Source organism: Callorhinchus milii, unplaced genomic scaffold (assembly GCF_018977255.1).
Source record: "Callorhinchus milii isolate IMCB2004 unplaced genomic scaffold, IMCB_Cmil_1.0 Scaffold4, whole genome shotgun sequence".
NCBI classification, from domain to species: Eukaryota; Metazoa; Chordata; class Chondrichthyes; order Chimaeriformes; family Callorhinchidae; genus Callorhinchus; species Callorhinchus milii.
The window spans coordinates 11,946,574-11,968,920 of record NW_024704745.1 but is presented as its reverse complement, the minus strand read 5'-3'; the positions used below and the strand labels follow the sequence as shown (position 1 = coordinate 11,968,920).

The 22,347-nt window shown below is 41.5% G+C and overlaps 1 protein-coding gene across 2 annotated transcripts in view; it reads right to left on the bottom strand.

The window, feature by feature from the left end:
• Positions 1-22,347, bottom strand: part of LOC103180164 (prostaglandin F2 receptor negative regulator) — a 41,309-nt gene that overhangs the window by 16,327 nt on the left and 2,635 nt on the right. For both annotated transcript variants that reach the window (XM_007895854.2, XM_042334146.1), the window contains exon 2: positions 2,246-2,611. In XM_007895854.2, the coding sequence (XP_007894045.2) occupies positions 2,246-2,611 (366 nt within the window). The remainder of the gene's footprint in view (positions 1-2,245; positions 2,612-22,347) is intronic.

Here is a 22,347-nt window from a genome sequence, read left to right as displayed (position 1 = left end):
TCTCAAAGCGCTTCACAGAATATACGAATATATTGCAAAAGTGAATTGACTGTACATTATGTGGGTGAAACTCGGCAGCCAATTGTATACAGCAGTGTCCCACAAACAGTCGTGGATTGAGTGACCAAATTATTATTATATATTTTTATTATTTTTGGGAGGGATTAATACCCCCAGAAAAACGTTCCGCTAAAAGACTAACAACCGGGTTCTTGTTTACTGCTAGGTAAACAAAGGCGGCGTGTGGAGTAAGGAAACATGCCCAGCGTTTCGCCCTGCTGGGAATCAAACTCAGGTCCCCTTTCCTGCGAAGCGAGTGTACTAACCATTAAGCTATAATACACTGAAGGGCTTCCCAAGGTAATAGGGATACCTAGGCAGAAAGGAAAGAAGGGGGAATTTAAGGAGATTGGCTAAAGGCATGCTCAAAAAGATTCATTCTAAAGATTCATTCTAAGAGAGTTTCCAGGGTGAGGAGAGAAGCACTTTGAGAGAGAGTTTCAGACAAGAGGGGCACGGGGGCTCAAGGCTCGCTACCAATGGTGGGGCAGAGGGAATGAAGAATGAGACACAGACTGAAGTCTGAGGAGCGGAGGTCACAGACATTAAAACAAACTCTCTCTAGCACCTGTTAATTATCTGTAAAGTAAAGGAAACTTCTCATTTCATTGAGTCTGGGCTTCCTGTTGCATCAGTTGGTTAAATAAAGTGCTCAGTGTGCAAGTGCACCACAAGCACTAAGCGCTTTGAGACTTCTAGAAAATGTGAAAAGCGCCATAACAAATGCAAGGATTAACTATTATTTATTATAACATTGCTCTCCATGACTGCAAACAGCAATGACAACAACAACAACAACAACAAGATTCCATTTATAAAGCGCCTTTCACGTCAGGAGGACGTCCCAAGGCACTGCACAGTTGGGTCATGACCCGAGCAGGGGGGAAATGGTCAGGGTGAGGGGAGGGAAGGGAGGGAGCAAGGAGGGGGAATGGTCAGGGTGAGGGGAGGGAAGGGAGGGAGCGAGAAGGGGGAAGAGAGTCGAGAGGGGAGCTGAAGGCTCGGTCAAAGAGAAAGGTTTTGAGACCGGCCTTGAAGGAGGAGAGGGAGGAAGCGGCGAAGGCACTGGGGGATAAGAGTTCCAGAGCCAGCACTGAAATCTTCAAGCCCATCCATCGTGCCATTGGCTGGGGAGATGGGATTGCTGAGAGTGTGGCAATCTCTCTACCCCTCCCACTTCCCTTCTCCCCCCAGCTTTCGTATAACAGTTATGAAACAATCCCATGTTTTACTTACCTTGATGTACTGTAACATCAACAGCAACAAATAACACATTTCGTTTATGTAGCATCTTTCATGTTGCGAGGACATCCCAAACATCCCAACATAAAAATTATACAATAAAAAGGTGAAACTCATGATTTTGAAGCAAATCTGAAATATCTACTGATTTCAATTATCTACCAGGATTGTCTCCTCGGAGATCATCAATGTTCCACTGTACTGTTAACAGTGGGAAATGTAATGAAAGTGTATATAATCTAGCTGGGGATCTTCATGCCTAGTCTTTCAATAGAAAAGACCAGTTAAATATACTACCTACCCACGTTTCATGTCGCCTGCCTTATAATAATAATAATAATCCTTGCATTTGATATAGCGCTTTTCACGTCGGGAGGACGTCCCAAAGCGCTTCACAGAACACACTGTAAAGTGAATTGACTGTATATTTGTGGGCGAACGCGGCAGCCAATTGCGCACAGCAATGTCCCACAAACAGTCGTAGATTGAAAATGACCAATTTATTATTGTTTTTGGTTTTGGAGGGATTATTATTAGGCTCTGTGTGGAGTAAGGAAACTTGCCCAAGGTTTCGCCCTCTGCCTGGAATTGAACTCGGGTCTCTCACTTGCAAAGCGAGTGCTCTAACCACTGAGCTACAGGACTTATCCTCCCCACTATCAGCAGGCGAGCTCTCAGCCACTCTGTTCATGTTCCCTGGAGTCCCTTTGACTCTTCCCCTTTCCTTTCCTGCCTCAAGGCTTACCCTTTTGACTGTTTTTAGTCACCTTTCCGGCTACTCACCCTCTTCAGCTCCCACTCACCCCCACCCCCAGCTCAGGTGCCCAGCCAGCAGGGTAAAATGCTTTTTGAGATGCTCTCCCGATACGAAAGGCGGTATAACAGTATATAAACATAAATTGCATTATACTGTAAGAATGAATACAACTTCCCCTAAACTTACCTTTCAGATATACCTGAGCGTCGTAGTTCCCGGCACTATTCTCATCAGTACTGGGTGTCTCACAAGTGTATTGTCCTTCATCTTGAAATGTAACACTGGTGAAATGAAGCTGGGTGGAGTTGTTGCTGAGCCTCTGCACTGTGATCTCTCTTCTCGTCACTTTCTCTTTATATTCGGGGTCGAAGAAATTCGGTTCCCACGTGCTGTCAATCTTAACAGACCGGTCCCCGCGGAGCACCGTCCAATCAAAATTCTGTTCAGCCGGGCCCTGGTACTCACTGACACTGCACGGGATGTCGACAGAGCTGCCTAGCACACGGTACAGAGGGCCTGACGGCACTTTCACTATACGACCAGAGCTTAGACCTGCAGGAGAACGGAAGAAAGAACAACAATTATTTCCTTTCATAGGAACAGGAGTAGGCCATTCAGTCCCTCTGGCCTGTTCCGCCATTCAATTTGATCATGGCTGATCTGTGCAGCAACTCCAATTACCTACTTTTGCTCCATATCCCTTGATACCCTGACCTAACAGAAATCTATCCACCTCAGTCGTAAAAACGTGATTGGATCCAGCCTTTTGGGGGAGAGAGTTTCAGAATTCTACTACCCTTTGGGTAAAAAAAAGGCTTCCTGACTTCACTCCTAAATGGCCTAGCTCTAATTTTACGATTATGCCCCCATGTTCTGGATTCCCCCACCAGAGGAAATATTTTCAATATTGATTCACAGTAATTACAGTACGGTCATTGCACCACCATAGCCCTGTCAAGATTGTGTCCGCAAGGAAAGAACTTGAATTTCTGTAGCATCTTATCACATCAAAACTTTTTCCAAAGTGCTTCACAGGTAATGACTGTGAAGTGTCTGTTTTCATTGGCAAAGGAGGCAGCCATTTGCTCACGGTAATGTCCTGCAAACAGCAATGAAGCGAATGACAAATTAATTGTGAGGTTTATTGCCCAGGACACTCCCTTGTCTTTTAGAATAGCGTCATAGGATCTTTCATTTCTAACTGAAAAGGGAGCCGGGACATGTATTTTTATGCCTCATCTGAAGGACGTCATGTCTGACAGTTGTCGGCACTCCCTCAGTACTGTTCTTTAGTGTCAGCCTGGACTATAAGTCCAGACTTTGGACTTAAACCAACAACGTTCTGACCCCAAAAACAGGAATACCGACCGAGCCAAATCAAATTAGCAAAAGCTTGAGGGGGCTTATTCTCGGATGATCAACACTCTACCGGTGTGAACTTACATTATAAATTTCATTGACAAGCCAAGAGTATTCCCAAGATCTGAAGAGATTACCTCCCTCTCTCCTTTGCAGCTTGCTATTTAGTAGTTGCTCTTCACACCAAATCACACGTTTGAAACATGTCCCAGGTGCAAAAAACAAGCAAGAGGCCTGTGAGAATCCCATGCATCATCTGTACTGCAGAGTAAAACTATGTGGCCAGCTCGCCAGTCCTCAATCCAAGATGTCTCCAATTTATATTTCGAAACCAGCCTCATTAAAAGCTGACTCCAGAAGAAATCTGTCAGTGTTTAGGGATTCAATCCTCTGCACTTCCGAAATGCATGTTTGAATATGCGTACAAAAACGCAGACTGCTTTTATAAAAGTCCACAGGCAGCCTAACAGGCACAGTAACTGCACCTGAGCGAATCGGGTCCCCGAAGTAGAGGAAATGGGTTTGCACACAAAAATGCATTCATCACTCCGCTATGTTTAAATCAGCCTCACCAGAGGATGTATAGAGAATCGCCTGCATTGATCTGACGCCACATGGAATAAATCAGAAACCCATTACAAGCAGAACAACTGTACTACTGTGACTGATGCCTGAAGGGTTAAACAAAGCAATCTCAGAACTCATAATCTTTCCACCAGAACTTAGATTCACCACCTCCCAAGGGCTGCTTCAGCTATTTGGGCACTGCTCGAACCGTTTTTAAAAAAGTTCATAAAATAAATATGTGTGTTTATGCATTTATGTCATAAATTATGATTAATTTATCTCTCCCTTGCTCACCCATTGCCAGGGCAGCCATTTTAAAAATAGTGTTTGCAGTCAAATGTTTGCACTTTAGTTTTTCATTAATAGTAACTTTTTCTCCTCAAAAAATATACTCCAAAAGTAGCTGAAAGGATGCGTCCAGCTGTTGGGAAATATTAAGGAAAGCGTTCCAGCGATTCCTTGAGTTAACAAAAGTCTTAGCTAAAGCATATTTAAGCAGGTAAATACATATCTATTTCTTTTAGAGTAAATTCAATAGGATACATTGTAAAATCTTTAGCAACAGTGTTGTGCTTGAAAGAATAAAGGTAAATTGGATAAAAATAATAATCTTTGCATTTGATTTAGCGCCCTTCAAGAGCAGAAGGACATCTCAAAGTCCTTCACAGGAAATGCTGCAGATTGCACCGACTGTATTTTGTAGGTGAATGCGACAGTCAAATTGGGCACAGAAATGCTCCACAAACATGAAGTGAATGACCAGTTTTATTTGGCGAATTGTTGGCCAGGCCAGGTTGTTGGAAGTTGGATTGTTGGCCAGGACAGGTATCTATGATGCTTTAGCATAATAGCTGTAGAAACGTGACCTAGTTTAGGTATTTGGCCTCCACACTTTTGAACTCATCTCCCTCTCTTCTCTCACCTCCATCATTTCCCAAATGAAGCTCGCCACCTGCTCCCTTATCTCCATCTCTATCCCTCTACTTACCTCCCGGCTCTATCCTCTTGCCCACATACTATCAGACATTGTGAACCTCTCTCTTGTCTATTGGCACCATTCCCACCCTCTTAAACACCCACACCCCCAAAAAACAACCCTTTGACCCATCTCTCTTCTCAAGTTACCGCCCCATCTCCAACATTCCCTTTCTTTCCAAGGTCCTGGAATGAGTTGTTGCTTCCCAGTTTCACTCTTTCCTCTCCCGCTACTCCCTGTACAAACTTCTCCAATCTGGTTTCCGTCCTGTCCATAGCACAGAGACAGCCTTGGTCAAAGTTACAAATGACATTCTGTTGATTTGTGACCAGGGTTCTCTCTGTCTGTTCATGAAAGATAAAGGCTTGAAGGGATATGGGGATAGGGCGGAGCAATGGGATTAAATTAACAACTTCTCACAGATGGTGCAGACTCGATAGACTAAACGGCCTCCTTCTGCGCTGTAACTTTCTATGATTCTAAGCATGGTTGTATTTAATGGTTGATGGGTAGCGATCCTAAACCATCAATGTAAAAGGAATAAACATAGTGATACAGTAGTTTGGAAGTGTGGCCAGGTCATAGATCAGCCCAGGGGGAGGGGAGGATGCCCATAGGCACTTTTAGGTAGGTTTTGAAGCTGGACAGGTTGCATAAACTTGATCTGTATTTGACAGGCAGCTACAGAGAAACTATTTCCTCTGGTGGGGGAATCCAGAACAAGGGACATCATGTTAAAATTAGAGCTAGGCCATTTAGGAGTGAAATCAGGAGGCATTTTTTCACACAAAGGGTCATGGAAATCTGGAACTCTCTCCCAAAAAAGGCTGTGGATGGCTGGAACCATTCAAATTTTCAAGATTGAGGTGAATGGATTTCTGTTAGGTAAGAATATCAAGGGATATGAGACAACGGCAGGTAATTGGAATTGAGGTGCAGATCATCATGATTCTATAGAATGGTGGAGCAGACTCAAAGGGCTGAATGGCCTTCTCCTGTTCCTATGAGATAAAGGGGATTCCAAGATTTGCCCATTGCTTACTCTGCAATTTTCACTTTGCTTGAAAATTTTGACTTGAAAGGCACAGGCAGGCAGGCCAGACTGTGAGCTGGCATGACGGGAAGAGTCAAAGGTCATTCTCAAGAATAGCAACTCTGGAATTCAGGCCAAAATCCGAACACTCCAGTTTTAGGTTCTTTGTAAATTTTTGGAGCATGTGAAAAAGAATGCATTGTAATGGCTGCGTACTTTCATCTCAATTTATAAGCCTTATATTGTGAGGTCATATGAGCAATTGATGTTTTGAAAACGAAACCCCTTTCAACTCTCAAAACTGGTGAGCAGAAATTTCTGGTCTGCAAGCCAAAAAATGTCTGGACAGTCTAAGCCAAGCAATTGCCCATTTTCAGTCCAGTTAAGTGTTTCTTTTGCTGATGAAAGTATCCTTTAACCTTCAAAATGCCAAGGGTGCAAGATTAGTAAACTAGCTTATAAAGCACAGCTTGAAGAGGAGGAGGAAGCTGGCCTCTTTCCTAAGTAACCCATTGTAAATTAAGTTTTTTTTCCTATATCAACTGTGGGCTGAATTTTCCTGAGCTATTTTACTGTAACTAATGAACTGGTTTATTGGGTTACCAACATTTCTAGGAGATTGGTCAGGTGGTTCTCTGTGGTCATTCTACAGTGAGAAGTGAACTGAAGGAGAATATCAATCATTGGAGAATATTGCATCAAGCAAACCTTGCATCCGAGCAGCCATTTTGTTTGTTGCAAGCATTGCTGCCTTTTGCATTTCCAGGCGCTGCTGGAATCCTGCGCTAATATCATTCTGACAGTGGCAGTGGCCCCTTTAAAATCAAGCCACAGTTGTATACCTTCATAATGATTTCATACCATTTTCCGGCACACGTGGGTTGCTACTGAGGAAATGCTTAGCTATAACTCAATCTTGGGTTTCTGATTACTCCCATCGCGTGGTTTAAGATCAGCAGAGCTGACACAGATTAAATTTCAGCCTTTACGTTTTCTCCACAGCAGCTCTCAACTATATGTATGAATCAAATGAAACTTAAAAGCCTCAGTAAAAATTGGTGTTACACCTGCAATATGCTGAGGTTATTTAGCAGCAAAGCATTAATCATCGGTAACAACCCGTTCAATCGCCATAAAAGGTTGCAATTGGGACACAACAATTGGCACTGGCAGGGAGAGGGAGTGGCAAGGAGAATTAGGCAGGGTTCCAGTCCCTGTTGTATAAAGGCAGGATTGGGCTCTGTTGAGATACACCTGTAATCTTTCAGCCAATATCCACAGCTGACACTCACAATAAGGTACGGCCAAGATACCAGGAGGGAAAGAGGTACCTGAGGAATAATGCCTAGCACAAATCATTACCTTTAAGAGAACAAGAAGGGGAAGTAATGGTGAAAACTAGCTGTAAAAACAAAAAGGATGTCATCATCATTACATTCATGAGGGCAAAGAAAATAGAGGAATATGGGGACGTGGGGAGATTAGGATGGGAGGAATTTAAACACCAACATGGACTTGCTGGGTCAAATAGCTTGTCCAGGTGCTCCAGTTTCTATTAATTCTATGTAATCACACCAGCAAATAGAAAGATAATGTGGCTTACAGTAGTCTATGATACAGCTACATCCATACTGTACACAATATTTACCCCTTATTCACCCAGTCCCCACCCTGTAAAATCAGAGCCTTGGGACATCCTCCCAACGTGAAAGGTGCTATACAAATGTAATCTTCTTGTTGTATAAACAGCAATGTGATGATTGGCATTTTCACAGGCATGTGTGAATCCATTTATAATAGAATTCACCAGTCAGTCTCTCCCTTCTCCCGTAGACAAGCCAACTCCTCAATGAAAAGCGAATAAAACCTGTAGAACCTGACTTATGCCAAAATATTTTTCATCACCACAGCGACCCTATTAGTATACAAAACACCCCAAGCCTCGGGCTTTAAAAGTACGGGAGTGGCAATTACATTCACTCAATAATCTGAATGCAAATAGTTCAACATTGCAGTATATCCTGTAAAGCGCTTTGGGAGTTGGTCTTGATGTGAAAGCCACTTTACCAAATGCAAGGATTATTATTATATTAAGTAGCCGACCCAAGCAAGATCTATCCCTCCCCTACCTTCATATATGTGGAGTCCTGTAGCTCACTGGTTAGAGCACTCGCTTTGCAAGTGAGAGACCTGAGTTCAATTCCAGGCAGAGGGCCAAACCTTGGGCAAGTTTCCTTACTCCACACAGAGCCTAATAATAATCCCTCCAAAACCAAAAACAATAATAAATTGGTCATTTTCAATCTACGACTGTTTGTGGGACATTGCTGTGCGCAATTGGCTGCCCCGTTCGCCTACAAATATACAGTCAATTCACTTTACAGTGTGTTCTGTGAAGCGCTTTGGGACGTCCTCCCGACGTGAAAAGCGCTATATCAAATGCAAGGATTATTATTATTATTACACACACACACACAACCAAACACACGCACACACAGAAGCACAGCCAAATACACAACAATCCGTGAACTCTCTGCAACCAAGTTCACAGATACTGTAGTTGACGTCCACCCAATCATCTACAAGTGTCACACAGGCACTTATCCTGACTTTTATTGGAGGGGAGGTATTTCAGTAGCCAACTCTCCTCAGTAACAACCGGACTCAATACAGATTAGATGAACTACAAATGGCTTGGTAACAAATGCTTTCCGGAGACATCAATAACCAATGAAAACATAGCCAAATTACCCGCTACAGTACTAAGAACAAAACTGTACAGTAATTAGCCTACAACCCACCAGCAGGGCACAGAACATGGATGACAAGCCAGGCAAATCCCTGTACAAAATAACATCCAAAACAAAGGCATCCTAATAAGGAAATGAAACATGAAATTGGCACTGAATTAATGCAGAGCATCAAGGTATCAGCCATATTGCTGGCTGGGGTCCTACACAGATGCCAGAAGTAGTGAAAAATGGCATAAGCAGCCCATTTGTCCAGGCATCTGGCTGAATATTAAATCCATTTAAAGCTTGATCCATCATTAACTGCAGAATAGATTTAGCAACTTGGGTATTATTTACATTCTCCAGAGCACATAAAACACAATGGGATAGATTCCTTGGGTGCATAGGATGGTAAGTGTAACAGTGACCATACAACATATCAGTAATAAGCTCATGTACATTTTTCAGTGACTGTACAGTAGGGTTTATCCTATTCCATCTGATATTGGCTCACAAGGTGAGATCATGTCTAAACCTTAAATTCTCAATGGATGAATCAGGGAAACTGGTCACATTGTCATCAACAATGTATCCTTAGAATACTGTGGCATCTCACATCTTCCCCAGTCACATCCCCAGGTCCCACCGAATCGCTCCATCGCTCCTCTCTTTCAAGGTGCGCTTCATATTCTCGCTCTTTGACAGCACTTTTGGCTATCTTTCTCCTCTTCCCCCCCCAGCTCCCACCCCTACTCTGGTGCCCAGCTGCAATTGTCAAACACATTGATGTCCTCTTGATGTGAAAGGTGCTAAATAAGGGTAAATTGTATTGTATTCACCTCCCTTAGACTCAATTCAATGCAGGTCTTTGCTTCTTTCCTCCCCTCACACAGACAACATGATGACCTGGGGCCCTAGAAGCTCCTTATAGATCTTTAAACAATTTCCCCATGAATGGCGCCCAAAACCTCCATCAACTGCGATCCAGTGATTGAAGCTACAGAGCCAGTTGCTGATGGTCATCAATACTTGAAGGCAAACTTCACTGCATGTTCATAGAATCATACAGCACAGAAAGAGGCCATTCAGCCCATTGTGTCTGTGTCGGCTCTTTGAAAAGAACTATCCAAATAAATCCCATTCTCCCACTCTCTCCCCAAATAATTATCTATTTGTTAAGTTGTTCCAACATGGATTTGAATCAGATCAGCCAATGCTTAAGCTATATTGTTTGAAAAATGCAGATGAAGGGCTAAGCTCCATACTGGAGTAGGCAATCCAGCTTTAACACAGAAGTGAATGCAAGATAAATTATTTATCCGTGGGGCAATTATTCAAACTCTGATCATGGTCTGGGAGATTATTTGACCCTGTGTCTTAATTGTATCAGCCAAGATTGGACATAGTTTCTAATTCCGCCCAATGCCTCCTTATCTCAGTCTGGTTGATATCATTGCTCAGACTTGAGTGTGTAGATAAACCATTATTAAGCAGTGAAGTTGAGAGGGCAGAAAAGCAGTGGGAGAAGATGATGATATTATATTGAATCTGTTTTACCGGCTGATGTGTAGAAACTATTTTGAGTATTATCCGAATGGAGCAATTGTGCATAATATGCATCTCATTTTCAAAGCATCAGTTTGCAATCTCTTTCAGCAGAAGTGAAGCATCTGCATTTATTTTAATCTCTAATTTTCTTCCCAACTCTCTTCGGGACACTGATTCAAGCTGGAGTACAGATTGACAGGCACAAATCCAAGTCCACACATCTCGTTTAGGTGGTCATTCCTCATGTGTTAAGTGCAGACTACATAAATGCATTACTCATTACAGACAAGCCCGATCCTGCCTGTAGTAAACACCCACACGTGAACAAGTATCAGTGGATGGCGGTCAGGAGGGGGAGTGGGGCTTATTCTTCCCCTTTCCCAGTTCAGCACATAGGGCTCTTACTAAATCATGTTTAGCCACAGGGGTTCAAAGTAGCTTAACCGTAAAGAGTTTGACTAATTGAATCCGGGCAGACTGAGCGCACACACATTTGAAGAGTTCAGATACAGAACTGGGTATGAAACCTTTATCAAACAGTCTTTCAGTACAATGGGGCCAGCAGGGGAATTCTGCACCTCTGTCCAGCAAGGCAGCAAATTATCAGGAACTGAAGTGAACAGTAACAATGATTTATGCCTGCACTGTACCGAGGATCTTGCCAATCCTCATTCAGTACTAATGGCCATCTATTAACAGAAAATCTCCAGTCTTTACTGCAGCATTTCTCTTTCTCTTCCCCTGTCCAAGACAAATCTTCTCCTGAAGACATTTGACTACATTTTTCTCTATTAAGCACTAAGCACCCGTGCCTAACTGTCCTTTATTCAACCATGAACCTAGACAGTGAGCATTGGCAGGCTATGAACAGTTTGTTAACTTGTTAATTCCTTTAGGGATGTTGGGAGCATTGAGTGCCAGAGGTGCTTACAATATTATTTGAGTGTACTTCCTACTGTTGAACAAGTAAGTTGTTCCTTCCTTATTTTGGAAATGGAAACTGAGAGAAACTTATCCCAACTTACAAACAGCTGCCTGTCTACCTGGGTCTTCACAACAAGTGTTCGTGTTTCTTTGTTGTGGCTGTTGTTGTGGAATTTACCCTGTAAAGGAAGCAGGGCAAATTCCACTTTTTTTAAATCATTGGGATCATGAGTTACAGGTCATTTCTCTTATACCACATAATATTACAGCTGGAGCTAAACCGATTAAAAGCGAATCCAGTAGACATTTCTCCAAGCAAATGATTGTCAAGACTATGGAGTACTTTACCCAGGAAGGCCAAATCAGCTGTTTTATCGAGATAATTTTTTTTGTAGCTCAAGTATAGCTGTAAGAGACCTGGGCACCTCTAAAAGTTACTCTAGTGCAATATCCAATGTGTAGCCACTGGTTCCCATGATATGAAAAGCTTTTTCTCGATAGATTGTGCTCCAAGCATGCCATCTTGAGATTCAGAGATCCGATCAGATTTCAGATCCAAGCCAAGGTCTACAATTCTCCATTCAGCTGATCTGATTCAAAATCTCCCACTCAAACACCAATTCCCTTCCTCTTATAAATATGTGAGGGTATAGTCAATTTACATCTGCATTGAGAGGATGAAGAGGAGGCACTGTCCTTCGGATGAGACATTAAATCGAGGTCACGTCTGCCTGTTCAAGTGAAAGTTAAAGATCCCTTGGCATTAGTGGAGTCCTGTAGCTCAGTGGTTAGAGCACTCGCTTTGCATGTGAGAGACCTGAGTTCAATTCCAGGCAGGGCGAAACCTTGGGCAAGTTTCCTTACTCCACACGCCTAATAATAATCCCTCCAAAAAACAAAAACAATAATTAAATTGGTCATTTTCAATCTACGACTGTTTGTGGGACATTGCTGTGCGCAATTGGCTGCCGCGTTCGCCCACAAATATACAGTCAATTCATTTTACAGTGTGTTCTGTGAAGCGCTTTGGGACGTCTTCCTGACGTGAAAAGCGCTATATCAAATGCAAGGATTATTATTATTATTATTATTATTTAAAAAGAGAAAGGAGTTTCTGCCGGTGTCCTTCCAAACAATTTCTCCGGATAAATTGGTCATTCACTTCATGGCTGTTTATGGAACATTGCTGTGTGCCAACTGACTGCCGCATTTGTCAACAAAATACACAGTAAATACACTTTACATCATTTACCTGTGATTTGCGACATCACAATGTATCAAATGCAAGGAATATTACACTTGAGAAATGAAAAATAACTTTCTGCTCGACTGATACTAAATAATTCCATTGCTATGATTACAGCTGGCTAATCTGACATTTCTCATTTGATTAATTCAGGCCACTCGGATCCTTAAAGGAGGACAGTACATTAACTTCTATATTGCTTCAATAAAATGGCCAAAACATTTTGACTGAAAATGTAATAAAAAAAATTCTCAAGGACAAATAACGTCAGCCAAAACAAAAGGAACAATTGGCAATACATGCTCTAAACAACAGAAGAGTGACATTTTCTGTCATACAACAATAGCATCTGGCCAGGAAAAGGGGCTACAGGGTCTTTAGTTTGTAACTTTTAATATTTTTATTTCATATACAAAGTAGTTTAAGATTATATTACAAAGCAAAACGGCCAGGAATTTATACACTGAAAATAGGTTGTATAAATGTCATAGCTGAGCTTTGAGGTTAAATGATAATTAACAATAATCTTTGCATTTGAGACAGGACTTATAATGTCAAACATCTGAAAGCACTTCACAAGTTTCTGTAAAGTGTAGTGACTGTGTAAGCAATTGTCACAGCAATGTCCCACAAACAGCCATGAAGTGAATGACCAATTTTATACGACAATTGTTGGTCAGGATATTGGGAGAAATTCTCTTCCCTCTTCAAATAGTGTAATGGGATATTTAACAACCACCTGAACCTCAGCTTAAGACAGCTTAGTTTAATGTGTCAACCGAAGAACAGTATGTCTGACAACAGAATGCTCTCCAAGCATTGAAATGGACTGTGAGCTAAGCACTGACATCAGTTTGCATTGTTAAGGAATCGAATTCTAATCCAAAAACGGCCAGAGCATTAAATTCCTCAAGTGCAAAACAGGGAGGATGGCCAAAAAGCTTAGGTATTAATAAAAGTTATTGTACATCAAAATAAAAGAAAATTAATTAAAACGAAATGTTGCACCACAAACCTTCTTTCTGGAACTCTACTAAAATCCCTCCTGCTTGCACCCTCCCTCTCTACCTTCAAAACCATTCTAGAAACCTACCTCTTTGACCGTGCTTCCTCCTACAACCTCCTACCACCACCACCCCCTCCCCACCCCCCCACACACACACTTTACTTTTGTTTCCTCCCCATCTCTGGAAAGTGCTTTGAGATGGTTTCTTATGTGAAAAATGTGACACAAGTACAAGTTGTTGCTGTGCAATGTTTTGAGTGGTTAGGGAATGCTGGGTTCCTTGTGGGACATTACTGTGCACCATGTTCGCCTACAGTTACACAGTCACTGCACTTCACAGAAAGTCCTATGAAGCGCTTTGAGATGTCTCGATTCATGTGATAAGGTGCAAGGATTTTGATGAGGGTTCAATGGTTATAGATTGTACAAGGAACTGGAACTGTTACTTCCAGTACACATCATGAAAGCCAACATTTAGAATACCACACATCCACTATGGCTTCACTAAATAGCACAACACAGGCTGGCACATTCTGAGACAGATACCATTTATGTTTCTTTAGGTTTCCTGGACATTGTATCAGTTGTATCACAAAACTGAACAACTGAGCAGCAGAATCCCATTAACTGCCCAAACTTGGGCTCTATTATTCCAACATCTTCCTTCGACTGCTCTGAAACTGCCTGCCCTGTATGTTGACCTTTTCTCGATATGATCCAACGTTCCAGTTTACAGCCTTCTGCTCCCTATTTCCTTAAAAACTTTGAAACTACAACACCATCTAACCTGACCAAGAGAACTGACAGCCAGAAATTCTTAGATCAAGTCAGTATTCTTGTTAGGGAGGGTCTATTGTCTCCTGTACATATTTAAGGGTTGATAGACAATTTGAAGGTGTAATAATGTTAAAGGTTGCATTGGATGTGGTGGTATTGAGCACTGCAAAGATTCATGTACAAAGGAATTCAGTTCTGAACAATAGGTCATGACAAAACAGAAAAATGCAAGACAGCCTTAGTGTTATATTCTATAAAACTGGGGGTTGGCTTTCTTTGTACTTGCATGGATGTGGATCAATTAAATTACTGTACAGGAGTATATTTAGGTCCATAGAGGTGTCAGTCTGGCTCAGTTAGTAGCATTCTGGACTCTTGAGTCAGAAGACAGATGTTGAAGCCTCATGTTGGGACTTTGGACTTGCATAGTCCAGCTGACACTCAATATAGTGCTTGAGTGTGCTACATTGTTGTTGAAGGTGCTGTCCTGCAGATTAAACATTAAACTGAGGTCTTGTCTGCCTGCCTATTCAGGTGGATCCCATTCACAAAGAGAATAGTTTCTCCTCAAGTCCTGGCCAACAAGCCTCCAGAGAAAATTGGTCATTTACCCCATGGCTGTTTGTGGGACAGGGGCTGCCATTTTCCCTTGCAGATACAAAGTCACTATAGTTTACAGAAACTTTGTGAAATATGTTGAGGTGTTCTCAGTGTTACAGATGTTACACCAAATACAAGGATTCCTATAATTATAATAATTTGTGGCAAAGCATTCAATGTTCCAATAATGTGAGAAAGCACCTTCACAAACAGAAGTTATTTATGTAACGGAGATTGTTGAAGACAAAATTTGAGTGGTTACTGGATTATAGAATTGTTAAAACTTAATAAACTACTGTATGTGTAGCCAATGACATAACGCAATGTTTAATGACCTGCTTCTTAATGATATTTACTGCAAACCTGAACTAATCCATCTTGGAGAGAAAATCTGGGAGCTGAAATGACTCAAAGAAAGAAAGAAAGAAAGAAACAAACAACAGCTATGCAGTAAATGCCCTGATAGCCCAGATCATCACTCGAGCAGACAATGACTATCCTATTAGGGGTCAGCAGAGTCTCCTTGGAACTGAGTTGGCTCCTGTTGGCATTGGAATGTCATAATCGAATCAACCCTCTGTAGCAATCTTGATCGTCCAGTTCCTGAGCCAGACAGATCCACAGTACTCCAGGGCACTTCTGATGACAGACCAGCCAGCTTGGTTCATTAGCAGACCAGTCACTGGGATCAGGGATTCTTCCCACTGCGCTCCTGTTAACTCCGCAAGCCAAAACCCGAAGATGCAGGGTTGTCCCAGATGAACAAGCAGCAGGAAAACTTGCCAGACAGTGCCTTCAATGGCAAGCTAGGTGGTTTTAGCTGGTTAAACTCCAGCTGCAATTAAACTCACGCTCTGGGGTCCGCAAGCCTTGGCTCTTGCCAACTAGCACTTAAGACTTTCCAGAATTAGGTAAGTAGGGTGTGGCCCTCAAGGAAGAGAGTGCATATTTTATTCCAGACCCAGGGAAATTTCCATGTGTAAGTGGCACACATATGTGGAACTCGGTCTGGATTGGACATTTGATTTGGCACAAAGCATGAATGCTGACTAATTCAGGTATTTATCCTAGCAAAAATGTACAGACTTAGTTAACCCTATAGGAAAGACAGAGCAATGTAGGAGGTATGAAGCTCAAATGACCTCAAAACCAGCGCAAGGGTAAATGCAATCTCAAATGTCCAATTTTGTGCAGTCGGTTTATTATAATGAAATATGAAACTATTATGAAGGTAATTTATATAAAACAGCACACAACCTTGTAACATCATCTGCTGTGTTTGTCTATAGAAAAACTTTCACTTCTGTTTTACATGGCAGAGAAGGGAATTTCTCCTGATGTTACCAACAATCCTCCAGGTAAAATTAAACATTCGGTTCATGGCTATTTGTGGGACATTGCTGTGTGTATGCAAAATGACTGATGTGTTTCCCTAAAAATACACAGTCACTACACATTACAGTTAAATCATGTGAAGTACTTTGAGACTTTTCGACTTTGAGATAAGGCAATATATCAAATGCTACAATATTACTGTACATGCAAGGTGCTAAATAAATGCACGCTGTTCCCATTGGAATGACAAAAGACTGGCCAGAACCTTGATAAATTATTCAATAACTTGTACTGAGTTTCCAATAGCAGGTACACCCCAGACTGTTCCTCTCCAAGTCATTGAACTCAGAAGCACTGTTGACCCCAAATTGCCACTCGACTTTATATCAGATAACTCCGCATAGACAACAGATCAAACCTGGAGCCATGTAAATTTCTACAGCTTAGTAACACTACGTGGTGCTTTTATCCACTGAGCCCTTTAGAACTGATGTCCATGGGAACTAAAGATAAGAGGACACAAGTGAAAAAACGCAAGGTCTCCCTTCTCTAAAACACTTTTCTCAGGAAAACCCATATGTAAAGAATTTGGGGCACTTTTCAGGACCAGACAAATAAATTGCAATGGTATATTTTTCCATCGTTGTACATTCCTGCGTTCCTATGTAATAAAAGTTTGGTGGGAAGAGGTTTGTCAGCTGCTCTGTACTCATACAGTCACTAACTTACATCATTCAACTGAAAAGTGAACAGAAAAAGCAATCAAGGCTACTCTTATTCTCAAGGCCTCTGTGCCCATATATTAAACTCAAGGAACTCCCTTTCTTAATAGAAGGTTGCCATTGGACATGACAGCAAAGCTAAGACTGGATAATTTATCCCCCAATACATTACGTTGACTATTCTCAGATCTGGATTCAGGCCAATAATCAACATGGTTTTGTTTTACTCTGTAGGAAAGGGCTTGGCAACTTCAAAGCTGAAGAGTGCAACGACTGCAGTTAGTTGTGCCAACGCCTGCTATGAAGTTGGAACGTATGAGTAAGGAGTCCGTGAAAAAAACCCTGGGTACTGCTATTGGGGTCCAACTGTGTGGTACATTGGGAGGACAAAGTACAAGCACTGGAATGCAGTTGGCATCTCAAATGAAAAGGCATTGCCGCTATTTCAATTTCTAACTGAAGAACTACTTTGCCTAATTTGCATTTCTATCCAGCAATATATCAACTGGCATTATAAATGAGGATGACAAGATGATCCAGTATCTATATTCAATGCAATCCAGTAATGTTTCCAATAAGCCTCACCATTGGCCTATGCTTTATAACTGGATCAAGTACAGATAATAACACCATACAATTTACATTTATATAACATCTTTCATGTTAGGAGGATGTCTAAATGTGCTTCACAGGATATACAGTAAGGTGTAGCTACTATGTGTTTCGTTGACATACTTGACAGTCAATTTTCACACTGCTATGTCCCACAAACAGCCATGAAGTGAATATTTTTTTTAATTGAAACTTTCTTCTTTTTGAAGAGTATCATGAGATTTTTATCGTTCATCTGAATACGCAGATGGGAGCTTAGTTTAATGTCTCATTCAAAGGAAGGCATTTCCAACAATGCAGATCTCGCCTCGTACTGAATTGTAGTGTCAGCCTGGACTATATGACTGTGATTTCAAAGTCCCAACATGAGAGGGTTGAAACCACAACCTCAAAATCAAAGGGGAGAATGCTACCAACAAAGTCATGCTGACAAGAGTTATCAAAAGTGAAACAAATGTGAAGAAAGACCTTTGAATAGAGGATCTTTATGCTTTTACCTTTCTCCATTACCGATGACTAATTCTGTATCTCATCTGAAGTAAAAACTTTGAAATACTAAAGTAATAAACAGTCGTGCTATCTCACTAAAAGAGTTTATTTGAAGCGCTTGAGGAGTCCCTGTTTGTAGTTTTATTTGCTTCTGCAATTTTGCAATAGTCTGTATCCTTGCATGACAAATGGAACTGGTTTACAGACAGCTGTAATAATGTCCTGTATAATACACTTTACTGGCGTGTTGGTAAAGCCAGCTGTCTGGAGCTTACGTGTAGCATAGTTTTAAACACTACAATTTTCCTCATTGTCTTTATACATCAGGGCAAACCTTAGCACAATAACTCCAGACCTTACATTTACGCCAGGATTCACCCAATAACTCTTCCATTGTGCAGCTTCTTTTTTTGCATTTGTAAGGAACCTATTCTGTCCTTCAGCTCCAGACAACTGTCAATGTGACTGCAGTAGTTGCTGGATATAGATTGCAAATATAGACAGCTGTCTGCGGAGAAGACCAGACAATGCCCTTTAGAAAAGGAGGAAATAGCAGAATAATTGCGCAAATCTGGACTTGGCGGTTCAGTCAAAAACAAACTAGTCATGCTGGGCCACTTCATTCAAGTGCATAAAGGGTCAAAGAGTTACACTGGCTGATAAGTGGAGGAGCTGGAGCTACAGTACCAAGCCTTGTTTTATTTTTTTTTTGCCATCGACACACAGAAAGGTTTTCAGTGCAACTTCAAGGGAACCTCGTCATAGTTAGGTTGGATGGTGGAAAAATTCTGCTCTAGAATCTTTGGTTTGGGAAGACGTGCAAAGAGAAGAATGGGCTGTGGGAGAGGAGCACAACAAGACCCAAATAGGCAGCAACAGGAAATGGAGAGTAAGCCCTGTAGAGGAACTACAAAAAGCACCGAAAAAGCTGAAAGCGAGGATACAGGAAGGAAGAGATGCTGCTTAGATAGTCAGACGAGAAAGTGAGCGAACAAGGAATGGAGCAAACGAATGAGTGAAATGCCACAACATGTTAAATTTTACTTCTTCAACATTATTTTGTGTTTTATTTTTGTCTTTTGATGAGCGCAGTTGGGCTCATTTCTTTGAAGCAAAGGAAGTACAAAATACAGTAGAAGTCGACCTTCTTCCCTATTTTCAGATTAACCCCATCAGACAGGGATAATAAATCAAGGGCGTGTGCTTTAACCAGGAGCCTGATACATTGCCACCATCCCCACAAGTGTGACACAATGCCAATTACCACTAAAACCACAGTGCAACACAGGGTACCATAGGATGTAACCCATTGAGAGAAACCAACTTCTAACATATGTAACACTGGTGGCATTTGATTTATCAAATTACCACATTGTAGCACATTAAAGCGTGTCACCCAAGTTATTGTGAAACATATTCAGTGTTATCTAAGCAAATGCAATAGCTGATCTGCACCAGCAATACCCCACAAACAACAATATTGTGACTAAGCCACACCTACCACAATACAACAACCTGCATATCGATACTGTAGCACCCTTCAGTGAAAGAATGTGTCAAAGCACTTGATAAATATTGTGGTAAATACTGAGCAGGGAAATTCAGTAATAAATTTAAAGGTATCGTCAAAGAGATAATATATATATTTTTAGGAGACTTTTGAAGACAATGGGAGAAGTAGATGAGAGAATCCAATTTTATAAAGTTGGTTTGTAAAATTGTAGCAGAGGTTTTGCAGTCCTTAACTGATCAAATTACAGTTAAGGATATTAAAAGATTTTGCTGTGCCTCGTAACTTTTATTTATAATACAGCTACTCATGTGCAAGCTATAAGATGCTGGTGAGTGAAGATAAAAGTCATCAGGTGAGAGTTTTATATAGGGTGAGTTTTATAACTTCGAGCAAGGACATGGCAAGGAGGGAATTCAGAGCAGTACATAAAAGCATAGGAATAGTGCTAATTCTATGTTGTACATATTAACCAGCTAAACCACTATTTATATATTCATCGATCAACCTGGCAGCCAAAATAACAGAGTGAAGGTATATACAGTAGTCACTTCTTGCCCCTCTCCTGGGTGGGCTATTTATTCTGTTACGCATAAACACACGGCTGATGAAGTTTAACATGCTGTTGAGCCCTACATGCCTGCACTGTTCTTCTGCAGCCTTGTGCTTCCCAATTGCTGTGCACCTCAGAAGTACACTCACCAGTGCCCTGGCTATATAGGCAAACAAGAAAATGAACTGCCAAGTGTTGAAAACAGGGAAAGTGTGTGTGGGGGCGGCGCGGGGGGTGGCAAAGAGAAGAGAAAAACAGCTAAGTTTCCTTTTAATATTATAAATACCTAGACCATTCAGAACTATTCTGGTGGTTTTAAGTTTAATCGAGATTTGCCAAAGACAGTCTAAATCTGAGTTGAGACACATGATCTGGAAGTATGCTATAGACAGTAACTAGACTTTACAGTAAACCCAGTGAAGCATTTTTAGATGTCTTGATGACATAACTATATCAAATGCAAGGGTTATTTATTTATTTTTGTACTTCAGTTTGGCTGCAGTGATTTATTATGAAACGGCAGTGTCTGCAGGTCATGGATTTTCACCTTGCAATATAATTGCAGTCAGTGCAAATTAATTCAGCCATTGCTCTAAACAGATCTTTGAACAACAACAACTTTCACTTATATAGCACCCTCCACGTAGGGTAGCGTCTCAGAGCACTGAACATTTGAGAGAAGCTTTTAGGGCCATCAAAAAACCACAGACACATGATGAGATTTAGAGCTAACATGAGTAAGAAGAGCTTTCAGCTTTGTCCCAGGAAACAGAGAGCTGGAGTTAGAAACCTAGGATTTCTCTCCAAATTGTTCCGTTACTGGTGATTTTCCATCACTGCCAGTAGTATCACCAGCGCAGAAGCAACAACAGCTTGCATTTATAAAGCACCCTTCACGCTGGACGGCGTCTCGGAGCACTTAAGGAAGAAACCACATTTTGCTCCCTCATCCTGGTGGTTAGTGTAACCTAGATGATTTTACCATCAAGATTTCATTCTTCTAAAATGTATCTCAATGCATCTCAGAACACAGGTGTCATAAAGACCATAACATACTGCAGAATGGACATTTCCTTGGGCACAGTCACCAGAGCTTTAAACTAGACACTAAAGGGCAGGTAGGTGGATTTTCTACTCAACCTAAAGTGAAGTCAGTGAGTCAGAACTCAATATGGCAAGGCTTGTCCTCAATCTTCATTCAACTGCACCACTGCGCGGAGATACCATTTAGAAGCCAGGTGACAGGCATTTCCACCAAAAAGGGTCTGCACTGGGAAGTCTTGATGCACATCCTGGAAGCTGGGCCAAAAGAGAGAGGCACTCCTAAAAGTTTAGAATTGCCAAGTGCCCAACTATCCTTCTCATCCCCCTATGAAGCCCAGCAAGACCAAATGAGGAGAAATGGGGAGGGTGAAGAAAATTGTCGCTGGCATTTCACTTCCCTCCTGTCCCCACCTCCTCTCCTGCTTCATGGTTTAAAACTGCAGGCGAAAGGCAAAATGGGAGCAGACATTTCAGAATTCCCCCAGGCCAACACTGAAGCTCTGAAGACACATTTTCAGTTTCAAAGCCCTGTGGAACTTCCGGAGCCTTGAGCCTTTTGTTCCAGGCCTGAAATGACAAGTGAACGTTTTTTTCTTCCCTTGCTCTCCAGAGGCTCTGTTGTCACTTACGCCTTCATTCACTGTCTATCACTGACATGCTCACGACATTCGCACTCCTAATGCGTTATCAAGCTGAAACACAAGGCCTGCAGTAATTTCTTTTTTTTAGATTGAACATAAAAGCCTGCTGAAACAAACTCATTGTAGTTCAGAGAGGCTTAAGGGTTTCAGCAAGCACCACAGTTTAGGCCACGGTATTTGCATCAAAACCATTACAAGACAAGAGCAAAGTGGTGAATGAGAATTATTAATGACAGAAACATGCTCGGCCATGTCTAATAGCTCCTAATGTGACAATTAACAAGGGTTTGAGCACCTCCACTCCCCATTCTAAAAATAGGAACCAAAAGCACTTCTGAAAATAAATTACATTAAAAGTTTAGGTCAAAATATACATTAGTTAATCTCTGGTTACCATTGTTTTTTTTTGAGGGGTATGTGATTTTTATGGATTGAACTAAGAAACTTCAGTGCTGGAAAATGACTGAGTGAGTTTTTACTGATTCATCATTAAGCAGTTCTGGGTTTCATTTGTATTTAGCTACCAGCCACCCTTGGATTCTCTCCAGTGAATTTTGCCAATTTAATATTAAAACGAGGAGTTGCAAGTTTCTAGAGCAATGTTAGCCAGGAAG